Below are 21,922 nucleotides of genomic sequence, written 5' to 3' on the forward strand. Positions count from 1 at the left end.
CCAGGAGCCGTTGCCCCTGTTCCAAGTGCCTGGACTGCTTGCAGCTTCCCATCACGGGAGGGGCAGGGTGGGGATGGCCATGCTTACAGGTTCTCAGAGCCATTTGCTTTAATAGCATCCTTGTGCCATTAACAGGGCAGATGGGAATAGGCGGCTCCGTGTCCCAGGGCTGCCCTTGCTGTTCCTTGTCCCTCGGGCTACCCTGCACCCCAAGGGGACCAGAGCCACTTGTGGCGAAGCTGCTGCTCCTGAGGCAGGTATCGCCCTCCTGGCTGGGCCTCCCCCGGCTCTGCAGGAGCCCTCCCTCCCCCAGCCCGGACCAGCCCATCAAGCTCAAGCTTCCAGACCTGGCTGGCCTCATGCTTTCCCTAGAGCATTCAAACCATCAGATTTCCTACCACTTCCCACTACAGACAGGATGGGGTCCACACAGCCACGTGTTAGCTCCGTCACGTGGGGCAGCCTGACTCCAGGTGTCCCAGCTGCTCCGCTCCATCCTGAGCTGTTATCCTTCCCCCAAACAAGGCAGCCACTGCCAGGATGCATTCAGAACAACTAGAGCTTTAATGGGCAGCTAGTAACCGCTTCTCAGCTGAAGAGTTTCCCTCTCTACCCAAAGCATTTGCTGCCCCACTGGATTCTGAGGGATGGGGAACAGGGTAAGAAGGGGGTTTCTCAACTCTCCAGGCTCCCCCTTCTCCCCCACATAGAGGGGCAGGCAGGGCTGGCAGCACCAGGCCGGGTCTAAGGCATCATCTTCCACCATTTATAGGCAAAGGGCACGCGGCGGACGTTGACGCAGGCGCAGAAGTCTCCGATCTCGGTCATGTAGCAGTCAAAGTCGTTGATGAAGGTGCATTTGAAGCCCAGAGGCTCCAGCAACTGGCAGATCCTCTTTTCCAGGCAGCAGGTGCCCTTGATCTGGGGCCCAAAAGGCTTGGGGATGCCCAGGTGCTTGCCCATCACAATCATCTGCAGCTGTCAGACAGGATGAGCAAGCCTGGGTGGGCTGGCGCCACTGGGTTCAATGCAAGGGAACGCCGGGCAGCCGCGGGCTGACTGGACCAGCAATAGCAGGCGCATACCCGGCCCTTCTCCAGGCCTGCGTTCATGCAGACATCGCCCGTCAATGGCAGGTCCAGCCCACTTCTGTGAGCCTCCCACGGCCCCGCCCCAAACCCTGCCTGGCCAAAGTCTGGCTTTGCCAGCTTCCCTGGTTCCCGTCCCTGATCTGTTATTCTGGCCTTCAGTCCTGTCTGCATCAGTCTTGCCTCCCTCAACTGGAATGTCCATTGGTTACATCTCAACGCTAGCATCTTTCCCCTTAGAGCAGTGGCCGGCAAACTCATTAGTCAACAGAGCCACATATCAACAGTACAACGATTGAAATTTCTTTTGAGAGCCAAATTTTTTAAACTTAAACTATATAGGTAGGTACATTGTTATGAACTTAATTAGGGTACTCCTAAGGCTTAGGAAGAGCCACACTCAAGGGGCCAAAGAACCGCATGTGGCTCACGAGCCACAGTTTGCCGACCACGGCCTTAGAGCAACTCCCACGGCCTGCACCTACTCCTGAGGTCTAGACCGGCTCCTGTGTCATGCCCAGAGGGCCACGGGGGTCTTGTCAAATTAACAGGTCCCTGTGTGTCCCTGTCTCAGAGGAGAGGCCTGCAAGTGTTGAAGGAATTAATCAGCCCACACGTCTGAGAAAGCGTGTGCAGTGTCCACATGGCGGGTTGCCGTTGTATGAGAAAGGCCAGGTCTAGGCCAGAGGTGCCCTAGGCTTGGCCCAGCAGGGGCTCATGTACATGCACACCCCCAACTTCAACTCCTCGTCTACATAGGAGCAGTGCTCCCTGGAGTGGACACTTCCCGTTCCAGACGCTGCCCTGATCACAGGCTATGTTGGCAGGAAGAACCTGTCTCGGGAGCTGGCCACCCCCCCCACACACACACTCCCCGGCCCCCGTCTCAGCCAGCAGCTGCCTGGCCCCTTCGAGTCTGGTGGTAGCACAGCGTCCTGGTAAGGGGGCTGCGTAGTGACTACCCTAAGGTTGGGGATGAGCCCAGAGCCAAGCCCATGGTCACTGCTTGGCAAGTCACCCGGCCTGGGCCCCACTCACTGCTCCCATGGGGGTGGAGGGGGGCGGGTCCTCCCTCCACCTTCTCTCAGCACCATGTATGTCAGGGGACCAGCCAGTTGGCTGAACAGCCCCCCGCCTCACCCAGGGGGCAGCCAGCCCACCCCACGCCTCACCAGGTTGGGGAAGTAGGGCCTGGCGTAGAGTTTCTCCGTCTGCTCCGCGGAGGGCACGTTGCTCAGCTGCTCCAGGCAGAAGAGCTGTGGGATGTGGACGATGTCCCGCTCCAGCAGGCCCAGCTCCCGCTTCAGGATGTCTCGGTTCAGGTGAATGCACTTCTGCGGGCGGCGGGCGGGCCGGGAGGGGAGTGAGCTCACCGAATGGGGGAGTGGCCTCAAGTAGCTCCCACCTTTCCATCACTCTGCCGTGTGTGGGAGTCAAGGCCTGACCCTGGGAGGCCAGGATCTCAGGGCCTGTCAGCCCCGAGGCAGCTACTAGTCCTGACTCTGTAGCATGGTCCCCTTTGGCCCTCAGGCCTGGCCAGGGTGGGGGACCTGGGCAAGGGCAGGAAGCTGAGGGGCCTTAGGAAGGACGGGAGCAGCGGTCCCCACGCGGGCACTGCCCAGCTCAGACCTGGTGCTGCCCAACACCTGAGCATCTCCCTGGTCTGACACAGGGCTCCTGACCTCTATACCCAGGACACTGCCCAGGGCTGTTCTGACCCCATACCCGGCCGGCACCCACCCTGCTGTGCCAGGAAGCCTTCCCTCCCTGTTTTGGCAAAGGTCAGGGCACCAGTGCACTGTGGCTCTGAATACATCTTTGCCAGGAGCCATTAAGTCCCAGTGGGCAAAGCAGTTTTGTGCTGACCATGTGACCTCGGGCAACTCGGCCCTTCTTCCAGACGCTAGGTAATCTCTCCTGGGAACTCCCCCTCCCCGCCCCCCAATGCTTCTCGAAGCCCACAGTCCTCATTTCCAGAGATCCGAGGTGCTGGGTGATTCTGAACAGCGAGCTGATGGGCCTGAGCATTGAGAAGGCCCTGGTCTGTTCCTAAGCCTCTGGTACTCAGAAGTCAGGGCAGGGGGGCCTCTGCCCGGAGGCTGCCGAGCTGAGTAACAGTGGATGCAGCATGAACTTGGCAGTCCCGTGGGTTCAAACCCAGTACCCAACTCATCAGCTTAGGCCCATGATCTTACGCTGAGCCCGTCATACACAAGATGGGTTTGACTTCACAGGGTGACTTTGAGGATTACAGAAACGTATCTATGCATGATGCTTGGGCTCTAGTAGTTGCTCAGTTAGGAGCCTGTCTAGATCGCCAGTGCCTCCCCCGCTTTCTGGAGCAGGTCCCTCACATCCTTGACTCCTGGCTCCTACCTCCACGTAGTCGTTCTGTTTCCTCATGTCGTCGTCATCCAGAAGTTGATTGATGGTAGTGGCCTCCCTCCCTGGAGGAAGGAGAAGGCAGGCAGGCGGGCCTGTAGGCCAGGGAGCAGGCAACGCTGTCCAGGGCTGGGGAGACTCAAGCCCCGAGCACGGCCAACGGGGTGTATTCCTGGGCCAGTGACTAGCGTGGGTGGCCTGGCTAGTCTCCAGGGACCCACCGAGGTCAAAGGTCACACCTGAGTCCGTGAAAACCCAGGCAGGACTTTTACTGCCACCGGCCACTCTATCCCTGGTAGGATGGGGTGTCCCTGCTTTGGGGGAGGCAGCCTAAGACAGGTTAGCAGGTGACTTCAGCCCCACGCACCTCGTACCTGGGCACCTCCGTGCTTTCTGTGGCCTGTACAACCGGGCCACCTTCTACCTGGGACTTTGACCCTTGACCAAGTTATTTAACTTTGCTCCTCCAGTGCCTCATCTTCAGGAACTTCAGTTAGGGTACCCGCATTCAGCGTGTGGTGTGTGACATGCGGCTCATGCTCTGCAAGGGTCACCTAGGAGGGTGAGATTCCTGGGCCCCTCCCCAAAATTGAGGAGGTGTAGAGCAGGGCTGAAATTCTGCATTTCTAATAGGTGCCCTCAGACCTTACATGGCATTGCAAGCGTCTAGAGCAGCAGTTGCCAACCTGTCAGACCTCCACCAGTGGGGGACTGCTGGTCTAGAGAACTCCCAGCGCCTCACCCCCTCCCGGGCCCCCACACGTTTAGAACAGGCCTGCCTCGGCCCCAGCCACACCATCCCTGCTGGTCTGCTTACGTCTTCTTTAGGGGCGGCCAGGAGACCCCTGAAGTCCCAGTGCCCAGGTACTTAACCTAACATTCCCTGAATAGTTCCGGAGACTGCAGTCAGCATCTGATCCGTCTCCTCCCTGAGCCATCTGCCTGCTGATCGAGTCCCCTCATCCTAGCAGCCTCAGATGCCCCAGAACTTCCGGATCTGCCTGTGCTGTCCCTGTACCGCCCGCCAGAATAGCCCTGCTCTGGATGGAGTCAGATGTTCTAACACAGTCCACGCGGTGCTTTCAAGCTTCCCTGGGAACTTCTCTACCAGGAAAGACAAAGTAAAATGACTCCAGAAAGGACGTCTGGGGAAGAAGGGCCGACCTCCACCCCAGGCCGGCTTGTCGCCTTACCGTTAGAAAGGAGCTGGTCCTCCCGCACTTCCTCGAACAGGGCCATGTCTCCATAGCCCTCCTCCTGTTTCTCCTGGAAGAGTTGGTAGCAGGAGCGGGGGCTGGCCAGGAGCAGCCGGAAGCCCTGGGAGACAGAACGAGGGTCAGAGGCCAGCGGGGTCCCCTCCAGAAGCTCCCAAGGGTCTCCAAAAGCAGGCGGGAGGCCCCGCCCCGTGCAGTCCCCAGCACAGACCTTGTCGCCCTCACCCTTGACCTGCGTGGGGACGAAGCACATGAACTGGTCCACGTGGCCGGTCAGCAGCCAGTCTGAGTAGAGCTCCACCGGGGCCTGGACTTGCTGGGCGTAGAGGAAGTCCCGGAGGTCCTTTCTCATGTCCCGGGCCTCCTTGCTAACGGGAGGAGGGAGGCACAGCTTCTGAGCCCGCGTGGGCCGCCAACTGCTCGCCGAGTGCCAGGCTACCTTCAGGGAACCGGCTGTCCTAACCCTGGGGCTCGAGCGACTGGCCCATAGCGGGAGGGGTGGTGATTAAGAATCCCTCACTCTGGCCCAACTCGGGACTGAGCCAAGAGAGTCTAGAGCATCCGTGGGCAAACTACGGCCCGCGGGCCGGATCCGGCCCGTTTCAAATGAATAAAACTAAAAAAAAAAACAAAAAAACCGTACCCTTTTATGTAACGACGTTTACTTTAAATTTATATTAGTTCACACAAACACTCCATCCATGCTTCTGTTCCGGCCCTCCGGTCCAGTTTAAGAACCCATTGTGGCCCTCGAGTCAAAAAGTTTGCCCACCCCTGGTCTAGAACCAAGGCTAGACCCTGGGACACAGCGTTTCCTGGCTTTGGATGAACGGCCACCAAGACGTCTAGCTTGGAGGGCGGCCCCCTGGAGGCCCGTCTTGTGGAATCAGGAGGCCATCCTGTGGGGTCACAGGCCAGCCGAGCTTAGCAGGCTGCAATTTGAACCCGGGACCCCAGCTCAATGAGTCATTTGTCTGCTTTTCCTCCTTTCAGTCTCCTGAGATTGGCAGACTCACAATCCTCACGTGAGAGGATAAGGTATGGTGTTGGGCAGGTGACCGGCTGAGTCACGTGAGGGTCAGACAGAGCCAGGTGAACGACCAGGGTCCCTTCCTTTAGTTGGAAGGCGTCGAGCCGCCACCTGACCTCTTCCCTCACCTGGGGTAAAAGCTGCCGCCAATGAGGATCCTGCCGAGAGGATACTCTTTCCCTTTGACCTTGACGGGTGGGGACACCATCAGGTTCCCAATGGAATCCATAGTGATCACCTTACCGTCCTCGGTGGGTCGGGTCACGTAGCCAATCCCCGGGCTCTGGAAGGAGACCCAGCCGGGGCAGGGGTGTTAGGAGGGGTGGGCTTTAAGCCGCAGTCTGACCCCTAATCCAGTCTCTCGGGTAGACCCCCACACCCCTGCCTCCCCGAGGCCACCTGGGCCCTCTCCCCTGGCACCCCATCGTTTCTGGGCAGGCAGCAGGCCTGAGAAGTTGGACCGAGTTCAGATCAGCCAAACCGAGCCCCACACCAGGGAGTATTTCATGGGGAAATCTTCGAGGTTGGAGACCCGGGGGGTGTCGAAGACCAAGGAGGTCGTCTTGTAGGGCGCCTGGGTGTAGCAGAAGGCCATCTCGTCCTGGAGGGACAGGAGAACAAGTGGGATGTATTCTGGCTCCATCAGCTGCTTTCCGGCCTGGGACCGGCTCGCCTGGCACAGTGCTCCCTGTACCCGGGCCACCTCCGGGGGCTGGGGGGGGGGCAATAAGAACCCCTACTTCCTGCCAACTCCTGCTCAGCTCTCAAAACTCAGCTCAGGCCCGGCTGGCATGCTCAGTGGTTGAGCATTGTCCTATGAACCAGGAGGTCCTGGGTTTGATTCCCGGTCAGGGCACATGCCAGCTCAATCCCCAATGTGGGATGTGCAGGAGGCAGCCAATCAAGGATTCTCTCTCACCATTGATGTTTCTATCTCTTCCTCTCCCTTCCTCTCTGAAGTCAATAAAAACATTAAAAAAACAACACCTAGCTCAGCAATGGCCCCTTCTCGGGGTTTTGCCCCGACCCATTCTCCCATCCATCAGGTTTAAGATGGGCATCACCTGGAGTCTCACCGTCTGCACCATGTAGGAACAAGCCTTGGCTTTATGTCTGAAACCCATTCAGCGTGGCCGCATCCCTGAGGCCATGTGGGGAAGCCACCGTGACCTCCCGCTAAGCTACGCCAGGCCCTCCAGCAGCTTCCCTCCCATTCCCGCCCCTTCCCCAGACCTGTTCTTGCTCAGCCAGAGGGGTCTTCTCAAACCCAGACCGGAACATTCACACCCTGATGCGTCCTTCAATGTCATCCCACCTTGCTCTGGATTCGCTTCTCTTCCTACCGTTGGCTAAAGAGGACCCCGACATACGACCCAGCACCTACCTGGCCTGTGACCTCTGCACTCTGACCTGGCCCGCCCAGCCCCTTTTCATAGTGCAGCCCACATTACGACCTGCAGGCAGCTGTCCTCTGCCCAGAGGGCTCCTGCTTCTAACCCGATCTTTGCCTGGCCAGCTCTGGGTTTCCCGAGTTTGAAGATTTTCCACCCTGACCACCTCGTTTGGTCTAGTAACTCACAACATCACCTCATTTCTTGCATTTACAGCACTTGAGTGCGGTGTCTTTGCTAGAGCAGGGGCAGGGTGGTCCCTTCTATTTTCTCTCTAACACTTAGAATGGTGCCCAGCACGTGGCAATCACTCAGCTATTTGTGGAGGATGGAGCAGCGGGGGACTTCCTGCTCTCAGATCGGCTGGACCCTGGAGCAATGTGCCAGCTTGGCCCACCTGTAGCTGAAGGTGTCGGACCCTTCCGCTGCCTAGGGCAGTGGTGGCGAACCTATGACACACGTGTCACAGGTGACACGTGAACTCATTTTTTTGGTAGATTCTTTGTTGAATGGCATTTAAATATATAAAATAAATATCAAAAATATAAGTCTTTGTTTTACTATGGTTGCAAATATCAAAAAATTTCTATATGTGACACAGCACCACAGTTAAGTTAGGGTTTTTCAAAATGCTGACACGATGAGCTCAAAAGGTTCGCCATCACTGCCCTAGGGTGTTCCGTGGTCCTGACCACGTGCACTGAAATAGGAGGTAGACTCTAAGCTCAGTTCCTTAGGGGCTACGACATGGGCTAAGTCATTTCACCTGAGCCTCCATCCACTGAAGTCCGAAAAGCAGAGGCGCCTCTAGTTAGGCTTAGCTTCGCTGGGAAGGTTGACCAGAAGCCGGAGATGCCCGTTCTGTGGGCTGCAGTCGGAATCTCCCCTGCCCTTCGCCCACCGACAGGTCTCCCCAGGTGGGGCGTTACCTGGAGCCACCTGCCCAGGCGGTTGGGGTCCTCGTAGACAGACGCCACCTGGCTGTTACACTTCTCGCTGAGCTCGGTCACCGTCTTCACAAAACCATGCACCTGCAGCTCTCTGCCGGGGGAGAGAAGCAGGCGCTGGGAAGGCCTTGGGGCTCCCCCGTGGGCATCACCTTGCTGTCCCAGGGAAGGGGGCACCTCCTTTCGGTCAGGAGAGATTATGTCCCTGCCCGTGAGATATGGAGAGTGTTGTCCCCCAACTGCAGGGACACAGGCTGGTAGCTCAGAGCACTGGGCCCAGCTCATGGCAGGGTCTGGTCCAGAACTGTTAGTATCTGTTCCCGCTCTGGTGGCCTAGGCTCTGTCCTCATCCGCAGCCACATCCACATTACCTTCCACCCCTGCCCCAGGCTCTCCTGCCTGAGTCTACCCAGAGGGCCGACTCCTCTCCCCAGGGGGCTGTATTTCCACCCCGAGAAGTCAAGAAGCAAAGTGTCCCCTTGAGATGGCCAATGAGGTTGTCATGTTTGTACGGGTAGCAGGGGGTGGGCCTTAAATCCTAGGATCTTAGCACAGTTATCCTGTCCATAATGTATATCTGTTCCTTGTTGGAGATAAACAATGATGTTTGAGATTAAGAAGATCGCCCGTTTTATAAACAGATCCCAAGTTGAATGCCAGCAAGGTCACACTATCGGAAAGTGTCAAAACTGGGGTTCTAGCTTGGTTCTGGGTATAAAACGTGCATTCCCATTCTATGTTACTGTTCCAGAAATGCCCTTTCTGGGGTTTACAAGGCTACAGGAGCGGAACAGCCTGATGAGGCCTAGGGCGGCCTTGAGGATGTGTGCTGGGTAAGGATGGGTAGCCCGTGTCACAGCCATCTGTGGCTAAGCTGGATCAAGCCGTGCCTGAATCCCACCACTATGGGGACTCCCAGAAGACCAGGGTTTCAGCCGATGCCTCCTGTGAGTGAACAACATGTCTTTTTCATTTTCTTTTGTTAATCCTCACATGATGTTTTTTTCCATTGCTTTTTTAGAGAAAAAGTGAAAGGGAGGGAAGGGAGGGAGAGAGAGAAACACTGATGTGAGAGAGGCACACTGATTGGTTGGTGACCTGGTTCTACATCTGGGGCCAGGAATAGAACCCATGACGCTTCAGTGTGTGGGACAATGCTCTAACCACTGAGAACACTGGCCAGGGCTGAACAACGTGTCTTCAGGTACAAAAGACAAAGATGGAAGAGCTGGAGCCTGTCATGTGTTATCAGCAACACTCCTCGAGCTCCTGTCTTTTCCGTTCTCATTCTGAAGCCTGCCATTCCTCTGCGGACCCTGCCCCCAGCAGCCCGCCTCGGAAGAGCTATTTTCCTTACGCCCCACGGGCCTGGCGGAGGCAGTGGTCCTCTGCCGGGAGCCGGTCCATCCTTGCTGTTTCAAGGGACCTGACATATATGGCATACTGTTCTTAATATGTTTGCTCACCTTCTTGGCACTATGTGTTTTAACCAAGGTCACCTCTCCGAGAAAGGTTGTTTCCCCAGGTAGGGATTTTCCCCTGAAGTTAGGGAGGGAATAAAACCCCTTAACTAAGTGCCAGGGGGGTAATTAATCACTTTAACTACGAACAATCATGCTTAAGCTACATAATCTTTACTCCCTGGAATGGAGATAAGAAACGCCCTAACCTTTGGAATAGAGATTGATAGGATTGGAATCAACTGGTATAAATACAGATGTAACAAGACAACAGGACACAGAACCTAGACACAGAACCTACACAGAACCTAGAGACAGAAGAACTTCACTGGAGAGAACATGGCAAAAGATCCTGGACAGAAACTGGCCACAGAACCTAGCGAGAGAACCTGGCTACAGAACCTGGATAGAACATGGCAAGAGAACCTGACTAGAACCTGGTGACTGAACCTGGCTGGGGAACCTGGACAGAACCTGGCTGGAGAACCTAGCAAGAGAACATGGACACAGAATCTGGCTAGAGATCCTAACTAGAACTTCGCTGGAGATCCTGACCAGAACTTGGCTAGAGATCCTGGCTAGGCTGCTGATCAACTGAACGCTGCCTCCGTGTCATTCCTTCTTCGCCGACTCCGTCCACACCTTTGGGGACCCCTGGACCTGCTGGGGTTGGACCCCAGCAGTCCTCCTCACCACGCGTTGCTGCCTCTGGGCCATCGTGGCCTCTCTGGGCCCTTGACTTGACAGATCTCATTACCGACCCTCCCTCAGCCTTCTAGCCCGAGATCGTGATCTAATGTCCAGTCCCATCCACGCCCTCTCCCCTGCTCGCCCCGTCCAGTCGCCGGGCCAGAGGCTTGACCTCACGGGGACCTCTGGCCCTGGACTGCTCTCGTTCCCATCACTCTGTCCCTTCACCTTCCTTCCTCCCCGTTCCGAGTCTGGGATGCGTCATAATGATACCCTTGCCCACCGCCCACCTGGGCTTATTTGCCTGGCAAACCTCCAACCCTGGGAGACCTGGTTCTGTGTTCCTGCTTCCCCACAACTGAAGCCCCGAAAACAGACCAGTCACCATGGGCGCTTCCCCAGGTGTCAACCTAGAAAGGCCCTCAGCACTGGCGGGCTTTGAACCATTGTACTTGGGGTCTGTTAGAGCCCCACGGCCATGCCCCGATACACAGGGGCCGTGGGGCCCTGCTGGCCTTGACTTATTCCCCCTCCTTCCCTCCGTCCTCCTGTCCCCTGCCTTCTTCCAGCTCTGCAGGCCTCCTTGCTGTCCCCAGAACACTCTCGTCCTTGCCATTCCTTCCTCTTACTTCGCGGTAGGGCGCTTAGTGCTCCCTGAAGTAATGCCCTTTACTTGTCGGCCTCCCCTAACACCTGGGGGGGACCGCTCACTGCTCCATCCCTCGCGCTGTAAGTGCTCAGACCCCTTTGAGGACCCTCGGGGACCAGGCAGCTCAAAGGGAAGGACTTCACTTTCCTGGGGAGAACTCTAGTCCTCTACTCAACCGCCCACAGCCAGATAAAAGGGGGTGCTGGGGAGGAAGGGGCCTGGCACAGGCAGCCCGAGGGGTTCTCACCTGCACAGGTAGATCTCTAGAGGCATCTGGGTGTTCGGGGTGAAGATGCAAGGAGCCACCCTGAACACGACCATGTCCTTGTGCACTAGGGTCTCCGGAATTAACTGCAACAGGAGACAGGGTCCTATTGGTCACCTGGGTACACATCTCCCGCCCCCGGCCTCCAGCTGCTCAGTGCAGCCACCTGCAGGCACTCACCTGTGCTGTCTTTCCTCCGAAAGGGCAGGAGACTCCAGCTCCACCCACCACGCCTTCTCCCCTCTCCCCCCAGCGGACACTGCCCCTCCCCACCCAGTCCCTGCTGCAAAGGTGGCGGCCTCCTCGGGGACTTACCGTGTTTTCAGACTCTTCCACCAGGGCGACCGAGTAGGAAATCAGGCCGGAGAAGCTGGCGGATGGGAACTCCGTGGCTTCCACGTAGAAGGTCTCCTTCAGGGAGCTCTCCAGGGGGGGAAAGGTGTAGGTGTGGCAGCCAGGCCCCAGCACCAAGTCGAAGGTGAAGGTGTCTGAGTTGTCTGCTAGGAGGGAGAGGATGGACAGACCAGCTGTCACCTCACCTGCTGGCCCAGGGTCCCGGCTCCTCCCGCACAGCTCGCTTCTGCTGCCGCTGGCCGTGTAGAAGCTGGGCCAGCTGCGCATGCTCCTGGGGCCTCCTGCTTCTAGTCTTCCAGAGGCTTCTCTGCTGGCCCCGAACCAGGCCTCGAGGCGTCAGACTGCACAAGGTGAGTTCCACCAGGACCCCCACAGCTCCCCAGCCCGGAGGCACAGCCCTTTCGATTCACTGCAGGGGTTCCAACTGTGTGACTGTGCAGGGGGCCGGGGGAGGGCGTTCCAGCTTCATAGACTGGATCACGGCTGGCGGCCCCTAGAGTTGCTGCAGACCCAGCACCTTTAGCCACTCCAGGGCCCTGGGCTCCCCATAGCTGCTCCCCCCTAAGATGCTTCGCTATGTAGCAGGGGCGAGAGGGTCCCAAGTTCACCTGCTACAAGCCCCTTACCAGCCCTCTCAGTTCTTCTGCACTTGACCTTCTGACCCAGTTGCTGGTTTTAAAACAAAGCTAAGGTTTCATTGCGGACTTACTATGTGCCAGGAACTGTGGGGAAGGCTCACCGGCTCACTGGCCTCCTCACCCCCGAGAGGCAGGTGCTATGATTATCATACCCATATCCGGAAAAGGAGGGAGAAGAAGTGGCAAGAAGCCCATGACCCAGGCACGACATGGTCATCTTACCTAGAAGGCCCTTCGGGCCCTCGCCTCACAAGCTGGCCCTGTTCCCACGCTGGACACAGGCTGGTCCATTATATCTTTATTTTATTTATATATATATAGTTTTTTATTGATTTCAGAGAGGAAGGGAGAGGGAGAGAGAGATAGAAACATCAATGATGAGAGAGAATCATTGATCGGCTGCCTCTTGCACACCCCCTACTGGGGATTGAATCTGCAACCCAGGCTTGTGCCCTTGACTGGAACCAAACCCAGGACCTTTCAGTCCGCAGGCTGACGCTCTATCCACTGAGCCAAACCAGCTAGGACAGGCAACCACAGGTTCAACAAAGGCCCGGCTGAAGCTAAACGTGGCTCCACTTTCTAGAACAGGGGCAGGCCGCCTGCCTGCCAGATTGGTAAGGGCTGAAGGTGGCAATGTGTGACGTGGTGCCCGAGACGGACATGCCAGCATCGCTGCACCCGGCTTCCTGGCCTCTGCATTCTGGAGGCCCAATCTAGTGGGGTCCTGGTTCAGAAATGTCGGCAGTTCCTCTGGCAGGTGAAACGGGGAGGAGCCGTTACCTAATCTACATCGGCAATCACTCTCGTTCTAGCTATTGTGCATGTCGCCTCCTCCAGACACGAAAACCCGGCAGGACGGGCACCACACTGGGGAGAGAGGCCCCGCGGCGCAAGGCCTCACCCACGTGTGTAGACAGTTCAGTGGCTGTGGCAGCCAGACAATCCTAGGCATACAGGTCTGGCCACAGCAGACCCTGGCCTGCACCTCTAGGACCCCAGCAGGTTTCTGAGGGGACCCTGCGGCGTGCGGGGTGAAGCCACAGCTCACCTGGAGGTGAGGGAGGAGGCAGAGCTGGTGCAAAGCACTCACCTTGGGGCCGGTAGACTCTCGCCCTCTTGGCCTCTTCCTTGGAGGTGTAGAGAACCAGCCGGTAGGTCTTTAAGAAGCAGCTGGGCCCCTGGACGCTTAGCATCATCGGGGACAGATTGTTTATTTCTGGGCAAGAGACAAGGCCAAGGTTCGGGGTGTCTGGAGGCCAGCACTGCGGGGACCGGGGCTTGCGTATTGGAGCGCCGGGACCTCCACCCCCTGTGCTGGCCCAGGCCGCCCAGGCCTGCGTTACGCCTCGCTCCCTGGGGGGCCACAGGAAGCTTGCGACCCTTGGGCCCACTTTGAGCGAGGATGGCCCTGGCCCCACGGGGCAGTCCACAGGCACCTAGAACGAGGCCTGGCGTGGTCAGTTCCGCGAGGGGTTCCCCTCCAGCCTTGGTGTGAACGGCTAAGACCTAGAACCTAGGTCCCGACCCCACCTCGGGACCAGACCGAGACTGCTTTTGCCCGAGACGGTCAGGCTTCCTGCCCCGGACCCAGAGGGCTTTTAGAAGAGTCTTACATGCCCTCTGAGTCTTCATGTCCACCTTGTAATACAGCGGTTCTCAACCTGTGGGTCGCGACCCCTTGGGCGGTCGAACGACCCTTTCACAGGGGTCTCCTAAGACCATCCTGCATATCAGATATTTGCATGACGATTCATAACAGTAGCAACATTACAGTTCTGAAGTAGCAACGAAAATAATTTTATGGTTGGGTCACAACATGAGGAACTGTATTTAAAGCGCCGGAAGGTTGAGGACCACTGTTAAGGCATCGGCCCATTTTACAGATGGCAAAACAAGGTCAGGGACGTCAACATGCTCAAGTTCATAGCCAGGAAGTAACTGTGTGTTACAGGACCTCAGATCCCATGCTCTCCCCATTGGGCCGTGGGGCCTCCTCCTTCCTACTTACAAGCTTCAAGCCATTGATAAGAGACTTGATTGGCCCGGATCAGGGACCTGGGCCTGGAATCTGGGTTTGCTGAGGGGGGCGGGGCATGAAGCTGGGGCAAGGCAGAGCCCCAGGAGGGAAGGTGGCAGCATCCCTGGTCAGGCCGGTTCTTTCTTACCCTCAGGCAAGAACACCTTGGTCTTGTCTACGTCCTGGGCCTTGTCATCCGGGTTGCAGTTCACCAGCAGGATGGCTCCCCAGCCACTGGGGCCCCAGGCCCAGTTTTTCTGCAAAGGCGATAGGAATGTTGGCTCAGGAAGATGTCAGGTGAATCCTCTGCTTCCCAGATGCCTCCCCCCCCCCCCACCCCCTCATCGGGGGCAGAGCCAAGTTTTTCTTCAGGGTGATGGGAACCTCTAGGTCAGAATCTGCCAGCTCAAGTGTCTTACAGCCCCAGGTCCGTGGACCAAGAGCAAGGGAACACTGTCCAGGGATGGGCCACCGGCTTTCTGCCTGGGGTCAGGGGAAGTGGGGACTGATGACCAGTGGAGGAGACGCATCCCATCTGTCGGGGACCGCTAACCCCCTGCTCTTGCTGACTACACCACCAGGCGTGGATGTCAACCCAGTGTTGCCAGGCGTTCTCGTTTTGTGAAAAGCTAGAAACGGGCTTTGTCAGCTCTGATCTATGTTGCAGAACTTCAACAGACATGAGGAAGGTCATATAGCAAGGTTGCTGCCGGGTCTGGCTCCGGGGCCCCGGTCTGCACCGGCCCCCGCTGCCTCACCTTAGCCCATTTGTCACTCGCCAGCTCCACTTGCCCTCTGCGGTAGATGTCCGCATCCAGGGAGACCCCTGCAACGGGAGGGAAAGGTCGGCCCCTGGACTGCTGGGCGCAGCCTCAGAGCCGTGGCTAAGCCCCCGGGGCTGCCCAAGGCCGGCCGCAGGGCCTTTGGGGTGCGCTCGGCTTAGCAGAGAAAGTTCCTCAGAGATAGACCGCTTCTGGTGAGGAAGCCTGGAGAGGCCCAAGAAGTCCTGTGTCTCCCCCAGCCCCTTGGAAACTGGAAACAAGTCCACTGTGGTCACGATGCCACTGCGTGCCTGGTGGCCGCTCCCCAGGGGACCCCTACCTGGAAGGCTCGCCTCCCCAGCCTTCTGGAAGGCTCCTGGCGCTCTAAGACATCGGAAGGGCTCAATACCTGGCCACCGCAAGCCCCTTCAGCGCTTCAGGACCCGGGCTCCGCCCAGGTGTCACCGTAGAGGCCCTTCCTGCCATCTACAGTTCACGTTCTCCCCTCCCCACCACTAAGGGACCACCGTACGCTTTTCCAGTCGCAGCTTTTGGCACCCGACATGCTGTTTCCCAACCGGAATGTCAGGGCCATGGAAACGGACGTTGGCTGCCCTGTGCACCTGGCACTGAGCTTAGGCCCCAATGCCAGCCATGACCAGGGACCCTTCTAGGTCCTAGGGCAACAGCTGCATGCCAGACAGGCCCTTTGTCCTTCAAGTGTAAAGCTGTGTGTGCGCACCCACAAGCGGCAGGGGGAGAAGACATAAGCAACACACATATCTGTCCGATGGTAAAAGTGCCATGGGAAGGAGGAAGGGGATGGAGCGGGTTGTCTCTGTTTTAAATGATCAGAGGAATCCTCCAAGTGGAAACGTGACCAGAGTCCCGAAGGAGGCCAGAAAGCGATCTGTGTTAATACCGGGAGGAAAAGCAAATTGCATAGGAAGTGCAAGGTGGCAAGGTCAAGGGGCAAAGACACACACGTGCCAGGGCAGAGTGAGCGAGAGGAAGAGAGATAGGGCGCAGGTTAGAGGTCCTGTGGGCTAGCTCTGTGGGTAACGGTAAGGGGGGGGGGTGAGGAGGGAGACATTGGCTTTCTTCCAAGGCCATGGAAGCAGTGGGGGGCTCAGATCCAGGGAGACATTAGCTGATATCCTGCCACAGGTGAGCCTCTCGGGGGGCTGAGCTAAGACTGGACCGGTCAAATGGCAGGGACGGAGCAGGGAACCCCACTGGGGGGCCTGCGCAGTGACACAGGCAAGAGAGGACAGCGGCTCAGACCAGGCTGAGGGCATTGCACGTGGCGAGTAGCTGGATTCCAGCTAAACTGAAGGTTTAGCACAAGATTCGCAATCAACACAGGCCACAAGGAGAATAAGGGTGGCACCAAGGTGCTTGGTCGGATCAGCCTAAAGGATTGACTATCTATGGCGATGAGGAAGGGAATTAAAAATAGGTGCTTGGGGTAGAGAGATCTGTCCAGTTTGGGATCTACTACGTTTACGGTGTTGGTTAGACACTCAAGAAGTTGTGCTGGGTCAGCAGATAGCCAAGCCAAGTTTATGGGAGATGCTCAACTAGAGTTTGGGGAGTCGTCTGACTGTAGAGCCACGTAACAAGCTGCCCGAGCCCCAGGGCACTGCAGGGCTTCATGAGGATTCATCAAAGCATCGGAGAAGGACCAGCCAGCTAGTTGTGGGGAAACTGAGGGCAGGGTCCCTGGAGTGTTTCAAAGGGAACATCCAAAGATAGCAGGTTGTTTTAAATACTGATGGAGGTCAAGGGAGAGGAAGATCAAGGTGACCACTGGCCTCAGTGGAGTAGAAGTTAGGATCCTCAATAAGGGTAGTGCATGTGCGAGGGGTGTCTGACTGGAGCAGGTTCGAGAGGGAGGGAGAAGTTGAGGATGCAGATAGGTGAGGAGTGAGTTTGAAGATAATATAGAGGGTGTCCCCCCCAAATGTATATACACTTTAATAGCTGATAGCTCAATTTTGAAAATGAAACGTATTTTTAATAAACATTGCCTTTATCATTACTCAAAGTGTATACATACAATTTTTGGGGGGGACACCCTGTAGAATTGGTTGGATTGAAGAGACTAAACGGTCCAGCTTATCTTTAAGAGAATAGCCATTATAGCTTGTGCTGGACTGACCCAGAGGAGGGGAGAGGTGGCGGCAGCCTACATCAGTTAAGAATTAGGAAGGAATGTTCTTCGATAGGAGCGAGCAGGGAAAGGCTCTGGTGTGATCAAGTTAACTTTGAACCAGACACTTCATCCGTTGTGCCAGAGGCAGTGAGTGTTGGCACCAGACACGGGTAGGTGGGTCGATGACAGGAACACGGGGACAGATTGGGTCCGTCCTGAGACTTAGGTCACAGTGAGGGAGGTGGAGAGGAGTGGCTGAGCTTGAGGAGGGAGTGCGCATGGGCATGTCGTGTGCACCCATAGAGGGCCCATGGAAGGCATCTCATTCCTGGGACAGCCCCTTCCCTGGCTTCTACCACGCCCACCCCTCCTCTCCAGGGGTGGGAACCCCACTCACCGATGCCAGTGAGGAAGAGCTCAGCGGTGGCCACCGGGACCTTCCCATCTGGCTGATAGTACGAGACTGAAACCTGTGGAGACAGCATGCAGAACCCGTGGGAGCACTGAAGGCAGGAGTGGGGCCTGGGCCACGCACCCGATCCAGCCCCTTGACCTGGGCCTCACATCTGATGTCTGGCTGTGAGCGGGACAGGCCTACTGTGCTGGAACTCAGTAGGTGAAGAGCAACCCTTTCAACTTGCCGTGACCACTCCGACTTCCACGCTCGGGCCTCCTAACCACCCCTCCAGGTGGGCTCTACCCCGAGGGCAGAGGGACCCAGGACTTGCCCTTGGCCTTCATCCAAGAAGGGGGGTCACACAGGACTGAAGATCCAGGCCACTGGCTCTGGAGGTCACACTTTAAAACGACATCCTCCTCACTCTACCTCCCTCCTGGCGTTCGCCTGTCACCCCATGAGGCGGGCAGTGGGGCCTCCTATAGGTTAAGCCACTCGCTCACATCTGGGCGGGGACTGGAGTTGGAACTGTCTTTCCTGCAGACAGAGGCCTGCCCTTGACTGCAGGCTTCACCACGAACCTGAGAACCAGACATGAGCTCAGGCCACACCTGCATGCCCGTGACCTCCTCAGTGGGAGCTCATGTCCTCCAAGGTCAAGCTTCTCACTCCTACCCCCCTCCTGACAGCGCTGGAGCCTGAGCCCTGGGCAGAGAATGCTTCTCCGGTCGCCTGGGCTCCGCGGGGACACCTCACAGCCTCAGCTCTCTCCTGGGAGACTCGAATGCTCGTCTAAGTGTACTACCTGCCCCTAGGGAACTGTCTGCCCAGGGCACAGTGTCCCATGGGTATGTACCACCCACCTGCCATCCCAGCCGAGCCCTCCCAGCGGGCCACGCCAGCAGGCTCTGCTGGTAGGCGGCGAGCCCTGAACCTGCCTCACGTGCCTCTCACCCTCAGCATCTCAGTGGAGTCACCTGGAGAGCTGTGAGCTACCCCGAGGTTGACTTAAATGGCAGGGGCTGTGGCTCAGGTGTTGAGCGTTAGAGTCCCTGGCGCTTCTAATTACTCTGCATGAGGGACCGGCTCCCTCCAGGAACCGCCACCAGAGCCTCACGCAGATGAGCCTCAGGGCCTGTCCTACCAGGTGGACGCCAACCCACCTGCCACAGGTGCCCCGTTAGAGAGGCACTTGCCCAGGAGGGAGGGCACAGGCTTGGCTCGAATCCAGGACCAGCCCCCCACTCTAGTTATGCCATTGAAGTTCAGATGGGTCCCTCTGTGCCTCTGTTTCCTCGTATGTAAATGGGGTAAAGATACCTAGCACATAGCATCGCATTAGCTCTTAGTTTTCATTAGAATCTCCGCCTCCGAGGACTAGCCTTAGCCAAAAAGCGCATAGGCGTTCTGCTGCCGAAACCTTTTAAGGCAGATTTTTAAAAGCAGCCAGTTTGGACGCTGGCCCAGCGTGGTGGCCAGAAGCACACACGGGAACGGGCATGTCTGAGCTTGAATCCCGGTTCTGCTGGTTACCGGCTTGGGCAGGGCACTGCCTCTCAGGGCCTCGGTCTCTTTATCTGTACAATGGGGTCATGGGGTGCCCAGCTCACAGGTTTGTTGTGAGCCTTGAAGATCAGACATGCAAAACACTTGGCCCCCAACTTTTCACAGACTCGGGAAACGCCAGCTGTGAGGAGGGAGACCCCGTGGCGTTAGCTGCCCCTCCCCCAACCCCTGCCTCGCTCCCGGGCCTACCTTGTCCTCCTTGCTGATGTCAGAGCTGGGGGACTTCACCATCACCAGCACATCCATGGACTCACACAGAAGCAGCTGGGGGCTGGCCCCCTCCTTGTTGGTTGCCACGGGGACCAGGTTGGAGATGTTCACCGAGACCCTCGGGGAGCTGCTGACGGTGAAGGACGTGCACTTGTGCGGGGCACACCTGGTTGGCCCAACAGACAGACTTTAGGGCCTGGACTCCCCGCCTCCTCCCCTGGGGGGCTGAGGCACCCTAACTTAGGCTCGGCAGTGGGGGGGGTCCTAGGACAACTTCAGTCTTACTCTAAGGACCCCTGAGTCCTCTCTCCCACAAGCTCCTGCTCAGACCCACCCTCTCACCAATGCCCCAGAAACGACCCAAGCTACACCTCCTCTGTAAACCCCCAACTCCCAGGGAGGACGGAGCCACGAGGGACCCCTGTAGCGGAGAAGATGTGGCCGGGGACTCGGGGGGTCGGGCTATGACCCCGGGGGAGACCTGGCCTCTTCCCGCCTCAGGCTCCGGTTTACAGGAATCTCCCTTGAGAGCCAGCCTCCCCCCATCTCAGAGGAAGGGGACAGAGGGTGGGGCACCCCGCTTCTAAGGCCCCGCAGCCCGCCAGGGGCAGATATAGGATCTGGTCAGATCCCTGCAGCATCTGGACTTAGCCCTTAGGGACCCGAACTTGGCCCCTGGAGCTAAGACAGGAGGATGAGGGAAGATACAGAGAAAGGAGAAACCCCCAACCTCCACATAACCCAGGGGAGGCCTGGGCGGGGGGAGAGCCACCCCCAGCAGAGCCCCCAGCTCCTCACCCACTGAGTTCCAAGCACATCTCCATGCCCACCACACAAACCACATGGGTGGGCTCGTCCAGGGACAGGTGGATGAGGCTCTGGTAGGCCATGGCACGGCCCTGCAGCTCAGCGCCCTCACCCAACACAACAACCGCAGCCGACCCCCGGGCGCGCCGCTGCCCTCCCCTCTTATAGGCTCTCTAGGCCGCCCCTTGTTAAGGAGGCGCCAGCAGCTGCCCAGGTGGGACTGGTGTTCTCCATTGAGGCTGCAGAGGAGCAGGTGGGGTTAGAGCCCCTCATCACAACTGATCGGGCAGCTTGTGCCTGCAGACACGAGGCCTGTGAGGGGCCGGCTGCTCAGGTCTCTGGCCTGCAGAGCAGGAGGGCCTCTGGGTGGCACTGGCCAACCTGGCCCCAGTGCTGGAGCTGGAAGCTGTCGGGAGCAAGTATCGGCAGGGGCGCTGGGGCGCTGGTCGGGGTGGCCGAGAGTGGTAGCCGAGCCAGGCTCTGGGGCCTCAGTTCTACGGGCGTTTCCTGGAAATCGACAAGGTGAGCCCTGCAAAGTGCTGGGTCAGTGGTTCTCAACCTTCCTAATGCCGCGACCCTTTAATACAGTTCCTCATGTTGTGGTGACCCCCAATTTCATTGTTACAAATTGAACATAATTAAAGCATAGTGATTAATCACTAAAACAATATGTAATTATATATGTGTTTTCCGATGGTCTTAGGCAACCCCCGAGAAAGGGTCGTTCAACCCCCAAAGGGGTCGCGACCCACAGGTTGAGAACCGCTGCTCTAGGGGTTGCAAAAATGCCCGGGGAGGCTGGTTAAAGTCGCCCATCCATGGCCCGGGAAGCCATGTCCCACCCCAGGCGAGGAGGGGGAGCTCCTTGTCCACACCGTGTCGCCAGGTCCCTGCGGGGCCTGGCAAGTGTTGGGAGGATGAACAGAGGAACCGGTGTGGAACTGCGTTCACCAGCTGCGCCTCATCTCCGCTGAGCTCACGGAGCAGAGAAACGGGAACTCCTGCTCCAGCCCCGGGCGCCCAGCTGACTTCAAAACGGTGTTCATTTCACGGGTGAAGTGAGGGCGCTGGTGATTCTTGAAAAGTACCGTGTTCACCTGGTTCCAAGTTCAAAAGGGGCTGCTACCAAGTCTCCCTCCTTCGGTCTCTCACCCACTCAGTTCCCTTACTCGGGGGCAGAGCCTGTGGCATCAGTTTCTTCTCTGTCTTTCCAAATCAATGTGTGTGCGACCCTGCAAACATGTGTGTATACCCTCCCCTCCTTCTACATAAATGGCAGGAGATGCTACACAGTATTCCTTACCTGGCTTTCTTCACTTCACAATACAACTCACACAGAAGGTCTTCGTATCAGTATGGAAAAATCAGCCTCGTCCTTTTTAATGGCTGTATAGTATTCCACACAGGGCTGTCCCATCATAGAGACATAGAAGTGGTTGTTTTCTGTTTTCAGCCCTGACCCACGACGCTGCAATGTGACAGCTAACAGTAAGGTGAGTGAAGGCTGCTCAGTCAGCCCGGCTTCTTAAATTTGGGATTAAAAGTAAAGATATGGTGGCTTTGTTTGGGGGGTTCTCGGAGGCAGGGGGTTGGCAAGGAGACCCTAAAAGCCCCTCTGGTTGGGTTGAAAGTGGCAAAATTGATCAGGCAAGCAGTGTTCCACACATCTGTGCTCTCCTCACAAGGGGCTCACCCATCTGCTCACACAGCTGGCCAGAGGGGCCTACAGGGCAGCGATGGTTAGCTCTGTGGCTCCCAGTCCTCAGAGAGCCCTGCTTAATGCCCGGGCTCTGTGTGAGCTTAGTGGGGCGGGCACCCTTGATTTTTCTGGGCTTGAGAGGGACTTGGAGAGATCTAGAGGGGGTCCTGCTCCCCCTCCAGGGGGGCTTCCTGTTCAC

General features: G+C 57.5%; 1 protein-coding gene across 1 annotated transcript; it reads right to left on the reverse strand.

Annotated features, from left to right (window-relative positions):
• Positions 1-722: 722 nt before the first annotated feature.
• On the reverse strand, positions 723-20,116 carry PADI6 (peptidyl arginine deiminase 6). The gene is made up of 16 exons (XM_059686132.1): positions 20,016-20,116; positions 19,197-19,383; positions 17,442-17,514; positions 14,887-14,954; positions 14,277-14,385; positions 13,202-13,327; positions 11,432-11,616; positions 11,099-11,202; positions 8,035-8,146; positions 6,208-6,315; positions 5,843-5,997; positions 4,896-5,052; positions 4,664-4,787; positions 3,465-3,535; positions 2,261-2,422; positions 723-978 (listed from the first exon to the last, which is right to left on the reverse strand). The coding sequence occupies exons 1-16, from the start codon at positions 20,105-20,107 to the stop codon at positions 745-747; spliced, it is 2,067 nt and encodes a 688-aa protein (XP_059542115.1). The 5' UTR covers positions 20,108-20,116; the 3' UTR covers positions 723-744.
• Positions 20,117-21,922: the final 1,806 nt, after the last annotated feature.

This window comes from Myotis daubentonii, chromosome 3 (assembly GCF_963259705.1).
Source record: "Myotis daubentonii chromosome 3, mMyoDau2.1, whole genome shotgun sequence".
In the NCBI taxonomy this organism is placed as follows: domain Eukaryota; kingdom Metazoa; phylum Chordata; class Mammalia; order Chiroptera; family Vespertilionidae; genus Myotis; species Myotis daubentonii.

Bases quoted from the DNA above. Each gene is read 5' to 3' on its own strand.
- PADI6 (XM_059686132.1), bottom strand. From the start codon at position 20,107: ATGGCCTACCAGAGCCTCATCCACCTGTCCCTGGACGAGCCCACCCAT. The intron at 14,955-17,441 runs GTGAGTGGGGTT...CTCCCGTTGCAG, and splicing joins GCTCTTCCTCACTGGCATCG to GGGTCTCCCTGGATGCGGAC. The intron at 11,203-11,431 runs GTAAGTCCCCGA...CTCCTGTTGCAG, and splicing joins TGGAAGAGTCTGAAAACACG to TTAATTCCGGAGACCCTAGT.